The 19293-nt window shown below is 41.8% G+C and overlaps 1 protein-coding gene across 1 annotated transcript in view; it reads left to right on the plus strand.

The window, feature by feature from the left end:
- Positions 1 to 19293, plus strand: part of alk (ALK receptor tyrosine kinase) — a 330599-nt gene that overhangs the window by 304825 nt on the left and 6481 nt on the right. Inside the window, exons 16-25 of the mRNA XM_062398186.1 lie at positions 700 to 867; positions 1924 to 2022; positions 5095 to 5250; positions 6307 to 6420; positions 8890 to 9076; positions 9730 to 9820; positions 10118 to 10182; positions 10272 to 10401; positions 11881 to 11978; positions 15990 to 16082. Of these exons, the coding sequence (XP_062254170.1) occupies positions 700 to 867; positions 1924 to 2022; positions 5095 to 5250; positions 6307 to 6420; positions 8890 to 9076; positions 9730 to 9820; positions 10118 to 10182; positions 10272 to 10401; positions 11881 to 11978; positions 15990 to 16082 (1201 nt within the window). The remainder of the gene's footprint in view (positions 1 to 699; positions 868 to 1923; positions 2023 to 5094; positions 5251 to 6306; positions 6421 to 8889; positions 9077 to 9729; positions 9821 to 10117; positions 10183 to 10271; positions 10402 to 11880; positions 11979 to 15989; positions 16083 to 19293) is intronic.

Here is a 19293-nt window from a genome sequence, read left to right on the forward strand (position 1 = left end):
TCTACCTGTGCTGGCTTATCCAGAAGGTGTTTACTTCTGTCTTAATGTAGAATTGCCAAAGACGTTCCACCTCTGTGTCCTAGTGTGTGTGATTTGGCAAAAAATAACCTGCTCATGATAATTCATATTGAGGACTTTGTTCTCTGTTGCTGCTGGACAGAACTAGGGAACATTGCATCTTTGCACGCTTCAGGCTCAATTATTCATCTGCTCGGAGTTGACGATGGGCCCAGAAAACATAAGATATTGATTCTTAGATCTTCACAAAGCCCAAGGTTTACTTTTGAGGAAACTTGTGAATGAAAAATGTAATATTCAGCACGTCCGTCCGTCTTTTCAATTGTTTGTCTGGCTCAGGCTTCAAACAAGAAGGAGGAACGCAGGGGGGAGGGGGACTGGTGCTCAGGAATACGGGAGGGATTTGTTTGAACTTCATTAGCTGTAACTTTAATCTTGAGTTAGCAGATCTCCTTAGGTTTGTATAATCTCTGCTAATATGGGATATTGGGATGTTGTGTAATGCGTGTGGGTGCCTGATATACATGCCACATGCATTTCTGTAGCTCGGCATCTTTTGACCCACTTAAGAACTCTCTCCCTCGCTCACTGTCTCTGTCTTTTCCCTTTATCACAAACACACTGCGATTCACCACCAAAGCCATTTACTTCACATTGTTTCAAATGTGTGTCTGCTGACAGGTGGAGGCGGGGGTTGGAATGATAGCACTCCTGTCACTCAGGGTGGACGACCACTAGTGCTGGGAGGCCAAGGAGGGCAGGCCTGTCAAAAGTACTGGCAGACCCGTGGGGGCTTCGGTGGCGGCGGTGGCGGCTGCATGTCCGGTGGGGGCGGTGGAGGCTTCAGAGGTTAGTCCAAGAGATTTCCAAGGTTTCTCTGAAATGTCCGGAAAAAAGGTTTAATGAATAAATCATCTTGGGCTGTCAAGTATGGCATGAACGTTCATCTAATGGTGTCAATACTGGATGTGACAGGGTGACAAGGGTCAGGTCCTCTCTCTGTAACTGCTCAATCCAGTGTTGACCTCTCTGGATGTGGCCCTAAAACATTTCAACACTCCATTTCAACCTGAGGCCAATAGGGCTGGGCAGTAAACCAATATCAGTAATTAGTGCAATATGTAAATGTGGTTGTCATTGTCTTCCCATAAAGAAGGTCTTTAAATAAAAAATAAAACAATAAAATGACATTTATTAGGATAATTATCAATGTCAACTGGCAGGACATTTTTTTATCTTGGTGTAATTGTTGGCCATAACAATAAGAGCTTACAGAACGGCTCTGGTTTTAGAAATTAATTTCCCATTAATTTTTTCAATTGATGTTTCAGTTAAAAAAATTACATTTCAAGCCTGGAACCATGCCGACCATCAGAGCAAAGTGACCCCTTTTCAATGATTTCCTTTGCTTCTTCTTAAGCACACACAATTTTTTCACAATCTCCTTGTACTTAACATACCCAATTAAGCTCTGTGATTGTTTTGTGAAATATACTCTGATGGTCCTCAGTGGACAAGGGGATAATTACTGTAATACACAATAGTACACACAAGGCATGAATAGAAACACATCTACATTAGGAGAAACATAAATAACACAACAAATGGTGGTAAGCATAATGCAAATTACTGTTACTACTGTTATCGAAAAAAGGGGTTTATATGTATATATATATTATATTAAAAAAAAAATGGTTGTGATGGATGAGAGCTGTAGACAGCCTGTGTGAACAGTATCGTCCTCTGTCTGGATGATGTGTTGAATGAGCTCTTAAAGGGTTTTGGCTTGGTGTATTCGCCCAGCTGCTAGGACTGAATCCAACCACTCTGAGAATAAGATGTACTTATAATGGATTATTTGGTGTAAGTATGACACTGAGCTTCTGTGTTTGTCCCTGTTTTTAGGTGGTAACACATCCATAAGTAACAACCCCAAACATGATGGTGATGATGGTACTTCTTTTCTGGGTCCAGAAGGAGAGTCCTTCCTCTATCCTCTGAAAGGTAATCTGAAGGATTCCGGGCTATTTTTAAAAAATTCAACAACTCAGCAGTCAGCACCTGCAGTCAGAACATTTGTATTCAGAAGTTGATCCTAATGTAGTGTTTGCAGGTGAGAGTTAATGTGTTGGTGCTTAGAGAATGATGGGAAAAACTGCTTTTCAATTGACATGTTGAAATAGTTTTTGCGGTGGAGCATCAGGTTTGCCTTCAATAGTAAATAAATAGATTGGTATGATGAGAATATGTTTCTTACTCTGTGACATCAAAACAGGACGTAGACTGGAGTTTTACCTTCCAGCCAAAGGCTATAGAACAGATTATTTGTATTGATTATCATGCCTCCGTACACAGAGCAGGAAGTGAAAAGAGAAATCGTCGAGTGTAAACCTGCTGACCCACCTCTGATATTCTTCTTGTACATTTAAACTTCCCGGGTACTCAAAACAGGGAGTGAAATTACAGCTGCTGTGACAAGACATACATCATTCACTTGCCTCTTCACCGAGCTCCATTGAGAAATAAGAAAATAGGGAAATGGCAAATAGGCACTGAAGTCCTTTTTTAAATAGTCTCTTATTGGACCTAGTAAATTGAAGAGCCATTTATTTCTACCATTGAGCTTTAGAAGGACGATGCTGTTGAGAAACACAGCGATTCTCTCCATAGCCACAGTCCTCGCATTTATCATCTTACTTCATTTTCTCTGGGGGAGAAAGGCGCAGAATGAAGTCCAGCAAAATAAGAGAAATTTGTTTTTTTCAAATGTTACAAAATTATTCAGTTTGTAAATTACACATTTTCCAAATTCCTCTCTATTAATAAACTATACAGTACCTTTCAAAACGAATTAGATACAAATAACCAGAATCATCCATATTCCAAAGAAACAGGAGAAAAAAGGAGAAATCTGTGGTATTCATGAAAAAAAAGAGAGAAAAGAGCAGGATGATTTATAACCGGTGCATCACCAAGCAACCCTGAATCACTATCATAACACACAGGAGAGATATTGGGTTGTAATATCTGTAATTTGTTAACTTAAAAGAATATAATCAGTGTAAAGGTCAGGTTATTTCCTTCTCAGCTTGGACTGCACAGACAGGAACACAAGCTTGAGAAAAGAAAGCGCGGCTGGACAACCCTGCTGTGTTCTTTGAAAGGGCACACAAAAAAGATAAGATTACTCCATTGATATTGAGAGGGGCAACCGGTTTGAAATACTATGGGCTAATCCACTGAATACAGGCTGAAGGAAGAGGAACACAGTGATCCAATCATACAGCCATCACTATATGCTGGTAGGAACAGGAGGAAACCTGCATATTATTACAGGACAGGATGTCTTCAATGGCTCTCACTTGATCCTTTGTATCAAAGAGAAATCGCAGTAAAGGGGAAGAAAATGTTCTCACCTGTACAAATATTCTTGTTAAGCTCCGACAGATTAACATTTGTCTCCCGGCAAATACATTGATGTCATTAAACAAAGGCAACAAGTGAAGAAATATTAGTCCCATTTTTTCAAGAAGCCATGCTGCATGTTTAGATCCATGATGCAGAGCATGGTCTTGACATCAGTATGCAGTCACCGTCTGCACTCGACACATTCGTATTCCGCCTTCGAAACCTCTCAAGTGTTTCGAGGTTAGATTTATGTATTTGCACTTATAAAGCTGATAACAGAATGATGAGAGAAAATAGATTCTGCAGATGAGTGCATTTGCTTTGCTTACTAAACAGTACAAGCATTCACAGCCGGCCCATAACTAATTCATGTCAAACTGATTTGTCCCTGCTTGCTGTGGTTTACAATTAAGGGGTGTGCTTTCTTTAAAAATCTAAATAAAGGATAGGAAGTGGTAAAAATCGGTTTCAAATACTTTATGGTAGTCTCAGCAGCTGTGCCGTGGAGAACAGAGGGGCTGCAGGTTGTGTTCCGGCCCAAGAAATTGACAGATAGTGCGTTAATCAATCGAACTATCTGTGAATTTAACTCGTACAAGGCTCATATGAAAATGTGCAGGTTTCACTACCCTCCATACAACATGATAAACCAGCTATGACTCATTTCATCTCATATAGTTTGGACTTGCCGGGTAAAGCTGTTCATGAAATTAATTCGCGCTGCTGATGAAACCGAACGCACAGACGAAGACAAGTGAGCTGTGAAAACTTACACTGCGGCAATAAACCCCGTTGAGCATGAATAGAATTCTAATGTTCAACCCGGACTCTTCAGACCAAAGCAGCACCAAACCCCTGAATAAATTGGTGTGGCATAACCCCTTTGATATGATTTAAGGAAAAACACTGAAGTCCAGTGATTTACAGTAATGACTGCATTTTCATTAAATGCTTGCTTTAACCTGCCTGTTTGGAATGGGCTGATTTACTTTGTCTGTGGTAAAGTTGGTTGCGGCTTTTTCTTTCTGAATCTGTAAAAGGGACCTGCCGTAATTTAGCCGCAGCAAGTAAAGGTCAGCTGCTGGACTCAGTCCACAGAACCCTGAAGCTGCACCACTGCTGCTGCACAAAGAGCTGTCCACTTGTTTATTCAAAGATCGGAAAATAGAACCCCGAACTGGAGAATCAGTTGTTGTGAAGCTGCTGTTATTTTGTTCGACAACTGTTGATGAGTCCCAGCAGCCAATGCTACAGAGCGCTGGTTGTCTGTTTATTCAAAGTTTATTAATATTGAACACGCGTGTCCAAATTCAAAGCTGCATTTGCTTAGGCCAACATTACACATAGCAAGCGTGGGGGAGACAAGATGAAAAGTTCTCGTTTACGCCCACTTATGGCAGCGAAGCTCTATTTGATGGCATGAATCCAAGGTGTGGACAGAAGTATTTCCAGTTATCTGGCACACTTTGTAACTTTGCCCACTGTTTGCTGGGTGATAACAGCGAAAACCTCCTCAGGCTTTAATTGGCCTCTTTTGTAGAATTTTGTTATTGTCTTGTCACTGAACTTAAGCTAATTTTAATGGGGGCACATCCTGTTTAATCAAACCCTGTTTATTCTTTGGAAACTTTTCTTGTGACCCCTGTGTGTGTGTGCGTGTTCCTAAAGCTATGGAGGGGGACGGTGAGGTGATCATCAGTCCGGTGGAGAACTGCAGCCACTGTGAAAGCGGTGAATGCCATAAGACCAATGACAACATTGAGTGCTACTGTGACGATGACCTCATCTTGGCACCAGATGGAGTCTCCTGCATCAACGCTACAGGTTGGGCATACTTTTATATTGTATGAGTAATGTCTACCTCTCTCTGTTCCACACAAATATGTGAGCTGAATTAAAAACGAAGGGATGACTTAAGCTGCATGCAATTATACCTGTAATAGACTATGACTCAGTGAATAGATAAAGAATTAATCTACAAAAGTAATTAAGCCTGGGAGGTGCTGTACTTTATTGAATCTTTATCTGAAGAAACGTCTTTCATTGGTGCCTTAATCACTCATAATAATTAGCAATGTGCAGGATGAGCTAACCTGTTGAATGGAGGTGGATAAACCTAGAGGAGTGTTAACTGGTGTTTTCTGTGATTTGTAAGCATCTATATCTGAGCTGCTGTCAGATAAAAGCTTTTTATCTCAGGTCAAGGATTTAGGACAAAAAGTTTCACCCGGATATTCATAGTGACACTCTAGCCAAGATGTAGAATTCATCTCATTATGGTTTCAATGAAAGTTCATGTCGTTATGACTGTGCCCATCAGACCATGTCAACCTTGACTAAAACTCATCTTCCACACAAGTGTTGTGTCGTCTTCTATGAGATTGTGGACAAAGCCCCTGAGGATGTGGAATTGCCCCCTCAAATTCATTATCTCAGATGAGTAATGAATATATAAACGTAGATCTGAAGTGAATTCTTACAGCGTAATCTCATTTTATAATGTGAAGCAAATAACGGGGCTATTACCATCTCAATATTATCTTAATGACCTAGAATGTCTCTGTGCCCTATGATTTACAAATCTGGGCTCAGTGATGACAAGCAATAGATAATTCTGTGATGCCGGGTCATAAAAGGTCACAGTCTCAATATGGTCTGTGAAGCTGATCTGCTCCTCAGCCTCGACAAGTGGAATGAGATCACCTCTCCTCACTGAGAAAAAGGAATTGTCATGCACAAGCTGTCGCTGTTCCTGAGCTCTGTTGTGTCATCGCTCTCACATCATTAATTAAGTTGGGGATCACAGTGGAGTAGTGAATGTTAATGCTCCTCCGGGGGAGATAACAACTGTGCGACGCTGTTGTTTCCCTTGTCTTGCAGTGGTGTCCCTGCTGCCTCCCCAGCCGTCTCTCTCCCACCTGGCACTGGGTCTGTCTGTTGGCACCTCGGCCCTCATCGCCGCGCTGCTGCTGGCCGTGTCCGGAGTCATGATAAGTAAGTGCTGTCACACGTCAGTCACTTACTCTATGGAATTAGGATATAATATGGTCATTAGTCATGCATGGTATGAATGATAAAAGGTTTTTCTGGTATGATGGAGTATTAGGGTCATACTGAAGAAAAATGAAGACAGTCGTACTTGAGAAGAGAGTCATATTATCATGAGAATAAAATCTTAATTTAATGATTTAAAAAAGTCCTACTATTATGAGTATACAATTAAAGATTTGTTTTTTAATAACCAGCAAGGAGAACCCATGGTCACCAGAGTTCCACTTCCTTGTGATCTAAAAATTTCAACCAATCTCATCATTTTTTTTTTTTTAAAAACTATGAACCTCCTTTGAATATCATACAATCGACCACTACCAAACATTTCCTCACCCATAAAAGAGGCCGTTTCCTCCAGGTCTGTGTTTTTCTTTTTTTACAGCAGATAAGTTTCTTTCACAATCCTTCCTGATATTTGTGATGCTGAAGAGACAAAAAATAAAGTACTTTAATTGTAAAACCTAAGCCTAATTAGGTATATCTTAACAAGATGATCCACACTTTTAACACAATCAACCAAACATAGTGTGGGAACCTGGGGCAGAAGTCCACACTGTCACTGTGACAGACTTTTAAATGAAACATGTGATTACCAGAGCTGCTTCTAGACATACGTGCAATAATGTCACATTTAAATGTTGACATTACTTTTAGTTATAAGATAAACCTCAATCCATTAACAGTCTTTGTTGAGATTGCACTCAATAGAGTGGAGCCCTATAGGGGAACCAGTATGTAGACCTACATCATACATGTACTTATTTCCCTTTAACAGCTGTCAAAAGCATGTGTGCAATAACCTGCTCTGAATAAATACTGTTTAGTTCAATTTAATTTGGTTGCGATTTCCCCCTTTTTTCATTCAAGGTTAAACTAATGGATAATAAATAGAAATCACTGATGAATGAATGCAGCCTCACAGAGTGAAAGAGAAGAGAAATTTGTGTTTCTCCTGCCTTCAGTGGCAGTGGTTTAGTTGTATATTTTTCAGATAAGTGTTGTTAGCTCAACATCTTTCTCACTAAAAGACACCAGAACACCAATCACTTCCATATGATGAATTCATGTTTCTTTTTACAACAATATAAATGTCACTCTCTTCCTCCCTATACAAAAATACAAGTCTTGCCTTCATAAATTTCATATTTCACATACACACACATGCCCAGGAATATTGTCTGGATGGGGCGAGTTAGGGTCTGTGATACGTTTTTTTTTTGTGTCAGTACAGTCATTACATTCATTTGTTGTCAAGGTCACATGGGATACAGTCATGTATCCCATTGCAGTTAGAAAGAGCCACAAAACCACTGTGCTACTAAATTCTAAATGTTTGCGGGGTTCAGGATAGACGAGTTTGTATTTTCCTCTTCTTTCTTACATACACACACACACACACACAAACACACACACACACACACACACACACACACACACACACACACACACATTGTTCTTCACTTACTGACCTGGTCTAGCTCAGAGGACTCTTAGCAGGTTGTTGTCAGAATGGGGAAGTGAGCCTCGTGGCCGACCCAGTCTTCCATCTGTCCGCCTGCTTTTAGGCTATTACATCCAGACATATGCACTCATTGAGCCATCAACGACTCCGCACACACCCACGCTCACTTTGACACTCGCAGCAGACAGACACGCACATCCAGGCTTCCACCTACACTCTGTGCAAGCGTCTCAGTAGATGAGGCGTGAGCAGAGGAGGCGTGGGACTCCCTCTGTGATGAATGAAACGTGCTGAAGACGAATGGCTACAGAGCCGGTGGCTGACAGCACTCGTACGTTAGACAGCACTTGGTAAATAAATAACTCCCATGCACACACATAAATATACACAAACAATTCTCCAGGTGCATGTGTTCACGCCCAGGTCGAGGCTTCGAGCACAATGAAGTGTGTGTGTGTTTGTGTGCCTGTGAGAGGGAAAATGAAAAATGGTTTGTTTTCATACTGTGTTATGCTACATAAATTGATTTGTTTGGGATACGAAGTAGGAAAGTAATATTTGTCCTGGTTCTATGCTTTGTTAACATGTTTGCTTATTGTACATCTGATTGCGTTTTTATCAATCACACAAACCCTGTGATTGTACAAGACCGATTCACATGTTAAGTTTAAATTCTGAAATATCGGAATAGTTTGAAACGACAAATGTTCTACAAGAGAGAGAGAGCAGTCACTATTTCACAGACACAAAATAATTCATTTTCATAGAAATTGCTGTTGTGCAAGCAAAAAGGCCTTTGGAGGAATAATAACTGTAAAAGCTTTCCACTTTGTGTACTTTGGCTGCTACAGCAATCATTCTTCAACAAGAAGAGGACTTCAAGGTTTTTAGTTTTTTTTTTTAATTGTGGATATCTGAGTTGAGGAATGAAACTGCTCTTTTATTTCCAGTGTACAGGCGTAAACATACAGAGCTGCAGTCCATTCAGCTGGAGCTGCAGAGCCCAGACTGCAAGCTCAGTAAACTCCGCGCCTCCACCATCATGACCGACTACAACCCCAACTACTGCTTCGCCGGCAAAACAGCATCCGTCAGTGACCTGAAGGAAGTGCCAAGACGCAACATCTCCCTCACCAGGTAAGAGGTTCAAGATGCTACAAGCTGTAGCAGAGCCGAGTTAAACACAGTCATCTACATCTGTGATGAAATGAGATATTGATTCACGGACACTGCTACATTTTTTAAAAACAGGATGGACTCATAGATGGAGTATAGTGGGAGAAGTATCAGTTTGAATAAAGCCTGAAATATTAATGTACTCAGGGTAAAGCCTTAGAGTGTATGGGTGTACTGCAGTGATCCGAGCAGCTGAGAAATGATCTTTACAGGGTTCTTTTCAATTTTTAATGGATCTATCATGTGTTTATAGCTCACCAGTTTATCATTCTGCCTCTTCATCTTTGTGATACATTCTTTCTCTTATGGAGCCATGAATATTTCCCGGCATCTCGAGCTGTTATACTCATGATTCAAAGGACATAGCTGCTGTCAAAGTTTCTCTGGATGCCACACAGTAACAGTTTTCTGTCTGTGTGGACTGAAAATGTGGCGAACACTGAGCAGCACCTCTGCCAAACTCCTTTCATCAATGATTTTAATTTCTTCAACCTGTATTTAGCTCTATAGGTCGTTATTCTTTGGAGACAGATACAGCGAGGACATCACTGACTGCCGTTTACTTTTAATATCCAAATCCTATGGAATGCAAATAAAATGATGTGTTTCACCAGGGGCCTGGGTCACGGTGCCTTTGGTGAAGTGTACGAGGGGCTGGTAGTGGGGATACCAGGTGAACCAAGTCCACTGCACGTGGCAGTTAAGGTGAGTTCTAACCTGCTCTCGGAAAGGAAACTTTTCTTTGTTTTTTCAAAGGTCAAACCTTGATGAAATCAAATCAGATCTTAAGGGGCCCTCTAAACGAATTACACACACCATCTACTTTTATACTAAGAATACCCCGGAGATGAGATCAGGAACATAAGCCGTCAGTTACAATTTGAATGGCTCTTATGCAGCTAAAGGCTCAAATGCACCAATATTGAATTGCCTCTTTTCAATAAGCACCACATACAAAGTGAAATAACATCTGTATACACAACTTGTCTTTTTATACAATAGACCCTCCCTGAGGTTTGCTCTGAGCAGGATGAATTGGATTTTCTGATGGAGGCTCTGATCATCAGGTAAAAGCCACTCAGACAGTAAACAAAAAGCCTGTCTCTCTCACTGTGCCCTCAAAGCCGTCTCTGACACACAGTCTCTGTCTCTGCAGTAAATTCAGCCACCAGAACATTGTGCGTTGTGTAGGAGTGAGTCTGCAGAACATGCCCCGGTTCATACTGCTGGAGCTGATGACAGGGGGAGACCTCAAGAGTTTCCTGAGGGAGACCAGACCCAGACTGGTGAGTCCCTCATGTTGTCATTACCTCCGCAGAGGATGTGGTTTTTGTGTTGTTTATCTGTCGGTTAGCAGGATTACACAAAAACTACAGGACAGATTACTATGAAACTGAAATGCTGAACAATGAGGTTTGAGAGGAACCCATTAAAAGGTGGTGTGCAGACGTGAATAAATGGACAGATCCAGGAATTTAGCATCACTTCCTCTGTAGCATTTCCCACAGAATTAATTCAGTAGTGCACAAACTCACACATAGCTCTCACATGCAACAAATTCGAAGAGACACACAGACTGAAGAGTGAAAGACACGTTTTTACTTCAAAGAGACGACTGCAATGAATGCAGCTTGCAGATAAACAAATGGAGCAGATTTATGATGTGTCACCATCTGAGTGGACAGTCAAAATGTTGTGGACAAAAGTTCAAGCGTGCGATTGAGCACACAGCAAAGAGCTCTGCACACAGCTGTACGATGCAGCAACAGACACACCCAACTTAGAGATCATTGTGAGATAGGGCATCATCCTTGGTGGGGGTACAATTCCATTTGTTTTAACCATCTTAATCTAACACATCTGTTCTTCTCCTTAACTTGCAGAATTAAACCAACTATAATTCATGTTAAATCAATCCGATTTTATTTCAGTTTTTCTTATCTTCCTCTGATATATTTACTAAAATAGAATAGAATTCCTTCCTTACAAGCAAGTCTCGCCCCTTGGCAGCCATCTTGGCAATGTTCCCAGGCAGTTGTTTCAGGCTAATGACACCAGGCACCTGTCGAAATGAATCTGCAGGGAGCAAGGACAGTACTTTCAATGGTCACTGCAACACAAAACTGCATTTTTAGAATAACCAATCAAACTTAATTAAAAGTTTGACTTTGCAAGTGCGTCAGTGCAACAACACAATGGGCTTTATGTGTTTGCTGCTTCCATTACAAAGGACATGATCGTGGGCGGTTGTGGCTCAGGAGCTAGAGAAGGTCAATGATTAATTGGGACTTCGGTGGTTCGATCCCTGCATATTGTGACAGAGAAGCACTATGTACAAGTGCGGTTTGAATATGTGAGAAAGTGGGCAAATATGACTTACACCAGGGGTCAGCCACCTTATAACAACACTATAACAAGAAAAGTGCCATCTATATCTAATAATAGGTGTGGAACGACGCACTGAAATTAGACCAAACAAAAAGAGGTTGTCTATGTCGAACTGAACCATGGTTTGGATCATTTGCAGTTTTAGAACATTTTCTTGGTATGATCCAGAACTGCAGGAAGTCTAGACTGCATTTAACGGCTCGCAGGAAAGGTTCTACATTACAATGTGAAACCAAAACTAGCCGGATCAAACATTAACAATGAAACAAAGGGATGAATTTCAGGTGTGAAAACTCCCTAAATGCTCTTTGTTTACCACTGTGTGGGGAATGTTTTATATATTATTGAAGTCCGTTTTGTGTCTCTGTCTGTCTCAGGAGCACCCGTCCAGTTTGACCATGGTGGACCTGCTCAACGTGGCCAGAGACATCGCTAAAGGCTGCCACTATCTGGAGGAGAACCAGTTTATACACAGGTAATTCACCTAATGACAAAACCTATTGCATATGCATGTATGCAAACATAAATACAGTACAGTTATGAAATGATGTGTTATATTCTGTGGCTCTCTGGTCGTCCTACCCCAACCGATCAGAGGGACAGAGAGAAAAATAAAGTGTGTGCCTGCATTGCTCTGCTGACTTCTACTCAGAATTACGTGCTGACTGCATCCACCCAGGCGTAACATATGGACTCTCCAGGCCTTTTGCCTCTCGTATGATAGCTGAAAGGACAAGTGATGAGTTTAGCATCAGAGCAGCCAGATGGGGTAGCCGGCTTGCCTCTTTACGCTCTGTATCCAAGGCACAAGTCAACAGGAGTGCTCGACTAGAATCCACATCCACAGCAGCTGCTGTGACTTAAGAAATGTCTTTTCCTTCCTCGTCTCTTAAAGAACTTTAACATGAGCGTCCACGAGGGAAGTCATAAAATGTCATAATTGCTCCGATCAATACTTCAAGACGAGAGAAGTGCATCCTGGTTCCTGCATATTTGGACTCCAAGAAATTGCCCAATGAAAAACAAGGCCTGTTAAAGCTTATTTGGCCCCTTGTGTCAAAGCCCCATCAATCCACCTAATGACTGACCCGTCTCCAGAGGCTGGTGAGCTCCTGTCTCCTCTTTCCTCCTCTTTCTGCCTTCAAGCCTGCATTGAAATTCACACTGATACTGTCCGTTAAGATAATTACATTTTTTATGGAGGTGTGTTTACTCTGCAGTGGAGTAAAGGTGAAGGAGGTACAAGGCTATTCAAAAAATGAGTGGCTGATGGTTCGGAGGATGAGCTGCAGTGATGTTCTGCAACAGATTAAATCACAGGGTTAATGCTGTCTCAAAACTACTTCCTCTGGCTTTTGTTGTGTTGCTTTCTTTCTTTCTGTGGTGGTATTGATCAGTGTTTTGGTCAGTGCATCCTTAGATGTTCCTCTTTATTTACAACAGGCCTGGTGCTCAGGATGGTAGTCTGAAAAGAAACACTGTGCTGAGGAGAGCCTGGTAGTTTAATGCGACTGCAGGTGTTAAAATAGACTATTAACACAGATTGTTCTCTAAGTGCTGCAGTGAAATGGATCTTTAAGCTGCAGTTGAAATTGACTGTAATTAAGGTTTACCGTATGAGGCCAGTGAACTTTGTTTTTTTAATAATAACTGGCTTTCATATCACTGTGCCGCACGCACAGTTTTAAAACAATCCCTCCCATTAATCCTTCGGATCGCAGACCGTCTCAAGGCTCGTCCTTTCTTACAAGCAAAAGGCAAATCATCTGAATGATTTCACCCAAGCCATTAAACAAGTAATACTTGTATTTAGCTGCAGCACTCATGGGAAAAGAACTTGTGAAAGTGGATGTCTGGGTGAGTGCAGCACACGCCCACATGCTGATCGTGGTTTTTCCTACGATAGAAATTATTTTGTTTTGCTGAAGCGGCTCAACTGCCCCTATATGGATCGATGGTTTCACTGCTTCTGCTTTATAAAGAAAGTTCTCTGTAGCTGATATGACAAATCCGTTCACCTACATTCATTTAACTGCCTCTTTCTAAACTGGACTCAGGCAAAGTCTTTTTTGATTTAGAATGAGATGCCCTATTTACAGTGCCCAAGACATCCCATAAGCGCATTACTGGAAAACACTAATGTAAAAGCCACAACAGAAACTATCACAAGGGAAGTGATGGACAACCTTTCTTGGCGAGGAAAGTTACTGACTGCAGTCAAGATTTATTTCATTCTGCAGTCCAGTAAACCATCTTTTGCCTGGAGCTGCCTATGAGTGCTCCAAGCACCTGTACAATAACACCTCAAATAGACAAGCCTCTCATTTTGGCGAAAGCTCACTTCACCCATACATCCATGAGTTGACCACAGGAAGTTCCTCTGTTTCCCTCTCAGCCACTTACACGCAGTTGTTTTTTTCAAACTGAATACTTTCATATCCAACTTGAAGTAGTACTATAATGTTATAAGTTGACTAGCTCCAAACACGTCTGGCACATTGAAGCGAAGGCATCCATGCAAAGTGTAGTTAGAGTTTGAAAAACCCTCAGCTTAAATCAGTCTGAACCACCGCTTTATTCTCATTGTGTCATTTCTCATCCCAGCTCATCAGTGTGGAGCCGAGGCCAAACATCAAAACAATGTTTTGCTGCCCACTCACTGGCAAAACTTACTGTTGTTTGCATCGCTGCTAGTTTTTCATCGCATGATCTGCTCTGAGCAGTGTCACTTAATGTTATTTAGATATCCAATCCTGGGTATTTATTGGCGAGCACACAATGTCACTTCTTCACATGTTAAAGAGCGAGAGACGTCTGTGTGTGGGCTTTATTTCCTCTTCCCCAGACAAGAGAAGAACATGCTGTGTCAACTACTGTATTTTCTCAAAGAATAACCAACCCAGTACAGAGTAAATATGAATTTTAGGATTTTTCTCTTTCAACCCACTCTCCCTGCGTAGAGTGTGGAACATTTCAATCTGTTTTCCCTTGATACTCCATGTGGGCAGAGTCATAAAGGCACTGTAGGAAATTATACACTCTGCCAGCTTGCCCCGGGCAACGTGGTAGTTACAGTGAGCCTCAGATCCAGCAGGGGGAGTTCTGTAGGTTTTTAAACTCAGAGCCTCTTATAGATGCAAATATATGAACAACTTTATTAAACTTGTGAAGAGACAATGTGAGGGCCAAGCTGTGCACTTACATAGCTCTAATATACACTATACTACCTACATATAAAATAAATATCATAGCTCAAAGTGGTGACCCACCATCATTAGTTTGTGAACTGCTGTTTTGAAGCCTTGACTTTGACATTTTATCCAGCTCCATCTTGATTTTGTGAAACAACATGGAGGCATAATTGGATCGGGGGGCTGACAACAAGCTTGAGGCCAGGCAAGCCCACCTTCACCTGTGACTTGCACTCATTGGAATGTACTAGCTGTCAATCACACCCCACGGAGTCAAAACGATATAAATATCACATACTGAATTTCACATACATTCAGCTGATTAGGTTGAGGTGCATTAGTTCCCATTCCGTCCCGCTTCAAAACAATGATTTGTAAAATATTTGTGTGTTGCAGTTCTTTCCCAACTATATTAGATATTAACATGCTATAATACAACTGAAAACGAGATCAACGTAGAACCAAGCCCTCGAACACCCTGATCCTACAAACACCCTGATCCTACAAACACCCTGATCCTACAAACACCCTGATCCTACAAACACCCTGATCCTACAAACACCCTGATCCTACAAACACCCTGATCCTACAAACACCCTGATCCTACAAACACCCTGATCCTACAAACACCCTGATCCTACAAACACCCTGATCCTACAAACACCCTGATCTTACAACACCCTGGTCGGAATGTATCTCATCGCACCAAAACTCTGTAACAGTGAATAAACTCTTTATGAAAATATTTACTGACGTTATTAATCTGACCATGTTCTCATAGACGTCTACAGAGACAGACTTCCTTTTTTGCAACCAGCAAAGTCGCCCCCTGCTGTTCATTCAAGAGAATAAAGGTGTCAGACAATTCTGATTGGTTTCATTTTCCTGGACCCGTAGTCTACATCATTTAGATTTACAGTCTCTGCATAATACGGATTTACAGTGAGAGATCTTTTGACCATCGTCTTACAGTAAATCTGTTCAACATGAGAACAGCCCGACTCATTCCACAGATACTCCCTTCTCTCGCAAGGTGAGGGAGATAAATTGGGATGCTGTGGGAGACATCTTCAGACTTGGGGGTGACAATTTCATCCCGGGTCGCTGATATACATCAAGCTTGCAATAAACCCTTCTGTGTAAGACATCAGCTGCTGCCCGAGTTCTCCTTTCATCGGCCTCCAGAAAGCTTCCATCACAAGTGGGTTATTGGGTTCTAACACAGTGCCAAAGCTCCACCAGAACAAGCAGTATGTTCATGCATTGGCCTGAGATCCTGTTTCCTCTTCTTTCAGGGACATTGCAGCACGGAACTGCCTCCTGACCTGCAAAGGAAGCGGCCGCACGGCGAAGATTGGAGACTTTGGGATGGCTCGAGACATTTACAGGTACGACCAACAGAGATCACTGACACATGGCAAAACAACCAAGTCATAGCTGAGTATTTAGTTACCCTTTTGAAATTCTAGGCACAGATACGTTTTCAACCACAGGATGTGACAAATTAAAATGGGACAACAGCATTTTACCAAACAGCAGTGAATGAACATAGCCAATAGTAAGTTGTGCCAACTAACGGACACCGTATTAGATGCTCTCTTATATTTTGTGTAAGGACGACTGACTCTGTATTATCCATACCCTTGCCAAATATATTCAGTATCTCATAACTTGAAAACACAATTACAATCAAAGAAAACTAATCAAGTTAAAAGTATCTCGGTGAAGCAGCAGCTCTGAACATGAAGGTTTTTTTCCTCCCATGTGAACACAGCGCCCGTGGCACTGAACACTGAGACTTTCAAACTGGTAAATGTTGAAGCGGAGCAGTGAAAGTGTTTCTATTCTCTGTCTCACTGGTGTAATGCTGCCTTCTTTTAATCTACATCAGCTCATCTGAAGCCACAGCAGCGTCTCATTATTCTTGGCTCAAACTTTTTAATATAGCTACCACAATTTCACGTGACACCGTTTAAATGAATGCACCAATCCAGCAGGGAAAACTCCCAAGTCTTTCATCTGGTGAGAAATTAGAGCGAGAGAATGGGTCGCAACAGTCAGCTATATCAACGCAGCACTTTTGAATCCTCCGATGGAAAGTCACCCGAGAGCAAAGTCACTCTCCGAGCATCCGGGAAAGGCTGCTGCACAATACCCCTGGGGAGTCGCATTAGGGGCGCTTGATTTAATTGCTGATGTCAGTTTTTCAGGTGCCTCGCTGGGGTTTTGTTTTTATCTCTCAGCCCGGAGCCGTGGCGCTGGGACTGGGAATTTTAGAATTTTTTTATTATCATTGTTATTACAGAATGTTTAGAGGGGGGAGTGATTGTTTTGTGCACTACGCTGTCAGGGTGTGTTAGTTCTGCTGCTTCATGATGTGGCCCTCCTGCTATGTGGCGAGGGACACAGGAGTCGATTTGGGGGCCGTCACGGGGGACGGGTGTCACAGCGAGGGACCAGGACGAGGTTTAATGTCATCTTTTTATATTCTGGGAAGGAAGCCACGGGTGCAATCGCACGTGATATTCCACAGGCTTCCTTTCTCACATGGTCTCACTCAAATGCTTGCGTACCGGGGTGATGTGGCGGTAAATAAAAAGCCGTGTAAACAATAGCTGCCAGTTGGTAAGCATCCTGAGGTAAACAGCTGCCACTTTGAGTGGAAATTCAATGTGCCTCTGTGAAAGATTGAGTATTTTACCCTAAACAACCATATTCTCACAGGATGTACAAACAGTGATGTATGGCCTGACTTTAGATTGTATTTATTAATGTCGGCGAGGTGCACAATGTAAACAAAGACGTCCAACACCCAATGTACAGACACAAGTATTCAGCTCCACAGTGTGTCCTCAGGTGAATGTTCTTCTCCCTCTATCTGCTCCATGTCTTTGTCTCTCTAATACTTTTCTCACTGCAGTGCTCACAGAACACATGCGTATGAATTTGTGCTACAGATTTCCCGGGACTGTATTTAAGCCTCCATAATCTGCAGCTCAGCTTTTAGTCCGTGTTGATGCTGCTACCTCGAGCAATAAATAACACCACCCTAAGAAAGGGATCAATCCACTGATAGGGGGGGATATCGTCTTGTGTTCTACATTTTGCCATCGCTCCATCTTTTCAATTGTATGCAGAGAAAACTAACAGAAATAGAAACGTGGCCAGGTCACATTTTCTTCCATTTTCACTCAGAGGTCAGAGAAGGCAGCCGCTTTAAACATATACAACAACAAATGTATGGGCTTTACAGGGCAGCATGCGTAGTAGCCACTGCCGGAGGTGCTAGATCTAATGCATCTTTACATGTAGGCTGCTCTCCCTCTAGTGCCATCTTCTTTATTGAGAGGGACAGGACATTTAGAGGGATGCGTAGTGAGGGTGGGGGGCCATAGAGATGACAGTGGCAGGATTCAATTGTCAGAATCTAGGCCATAATATGAGGGGGGTACCTGACTCCTCCCCTGAGTTGATTGTGTTATTCTTAGTGATAGATTAAGGCGGTGGGTGTGGAGCTACCCTGCAGAAACCTCTTTCTGCAGGGTAAAGAAAGAGGTCTAAGTTAATCTGTCATGCAAGCAAACTCAACTAGTAATTGTTTTTTTCTGCTGCATTGATTAGCTGTAATTTTTTAAGTTTTTATATCAAAAGTTTTCTAAGTATATGTTTCCCTGCCAGCCATTTTATCTGACAGCAGATAATCTATATTTATCTGTTACTATTGATCCCCTGAAGACACGCAGCTCACACTGAAACGTAATGACTGCTGCCTCTTAAGATCTGTGTCGAAATTTAGACAGTGAGAACAAATTTCTGATGTTCTTAACTGAGTTTGGGACCAAAGATGAAGATGTGCGCCTGCACACACACACACGCGCACACACACACACAAAAACACACACACACACACACGCACACAGACACAAACATAGACGCTTTACACTGTGCAAATATCCTTCCTGCTGCTAGTAATCAGTGTTGGGCAAGTTACTGAAAATTAGTAATTAGTTACAGTTACTAGTTACTTCTTTTAAAAGTAATTGAATTACTTCACTAGTTACTGGATATCAAAAGTAATTAGTTACTAGGGAAAGTAACTTTTAAGTTACTTTTATGTCTGCTTTTTAAATGTAATGAATATGAATAGTACTGAACAGTTAAACACAATAAACATATTTTTTGTAATCAACAGGGCAACAGGCCTTCAAATAAAGCAGTAGTACAAAAATCCCTTTTAATACTTAACTTAATACAAAATAACTGTCTCAGTCATTTAACAGTGTTTTTTTTTACCACAATTAGGCCCAATGAAATAAAAGTGAGGAGAAGCTTCTCAAACTTATGATCTGGGAGCCTATTTGGAGAGAGAATCAGGCTCACCTTGCGTTACTGCCTGTAGCTCTCACGGAGCAGACAGATTTAATAGACACACCAACGCTGTCAGTGTTTCCCCTAGGTTTACAGCTTTGTTTTTGTGTGTGGGGGGGGGGGGGGGGGGGGGGTGCGGAAGCTCTCTGTCCGCTGGTGGAAGTGTGCTCACCTGTTTGTGTGCGCATCGGGATGGAACTCCGCCGTGAGCGACACAGAGAGCAGATGACA

This window comes from Platichthys flesus, chromosome 10 (assembly GCF_949316205.1).
Source record: "Platichthys flesus chromosome 10, fPlaFle2.1, whole genome shotgun sequence".
NCBI classification, from domain to species: Eukaryota; Metazoa; Chordata; class Actinopteri; order Pleuronectiformes; family Pleuronectidae; genus Platichthys; species Platichthys flesus.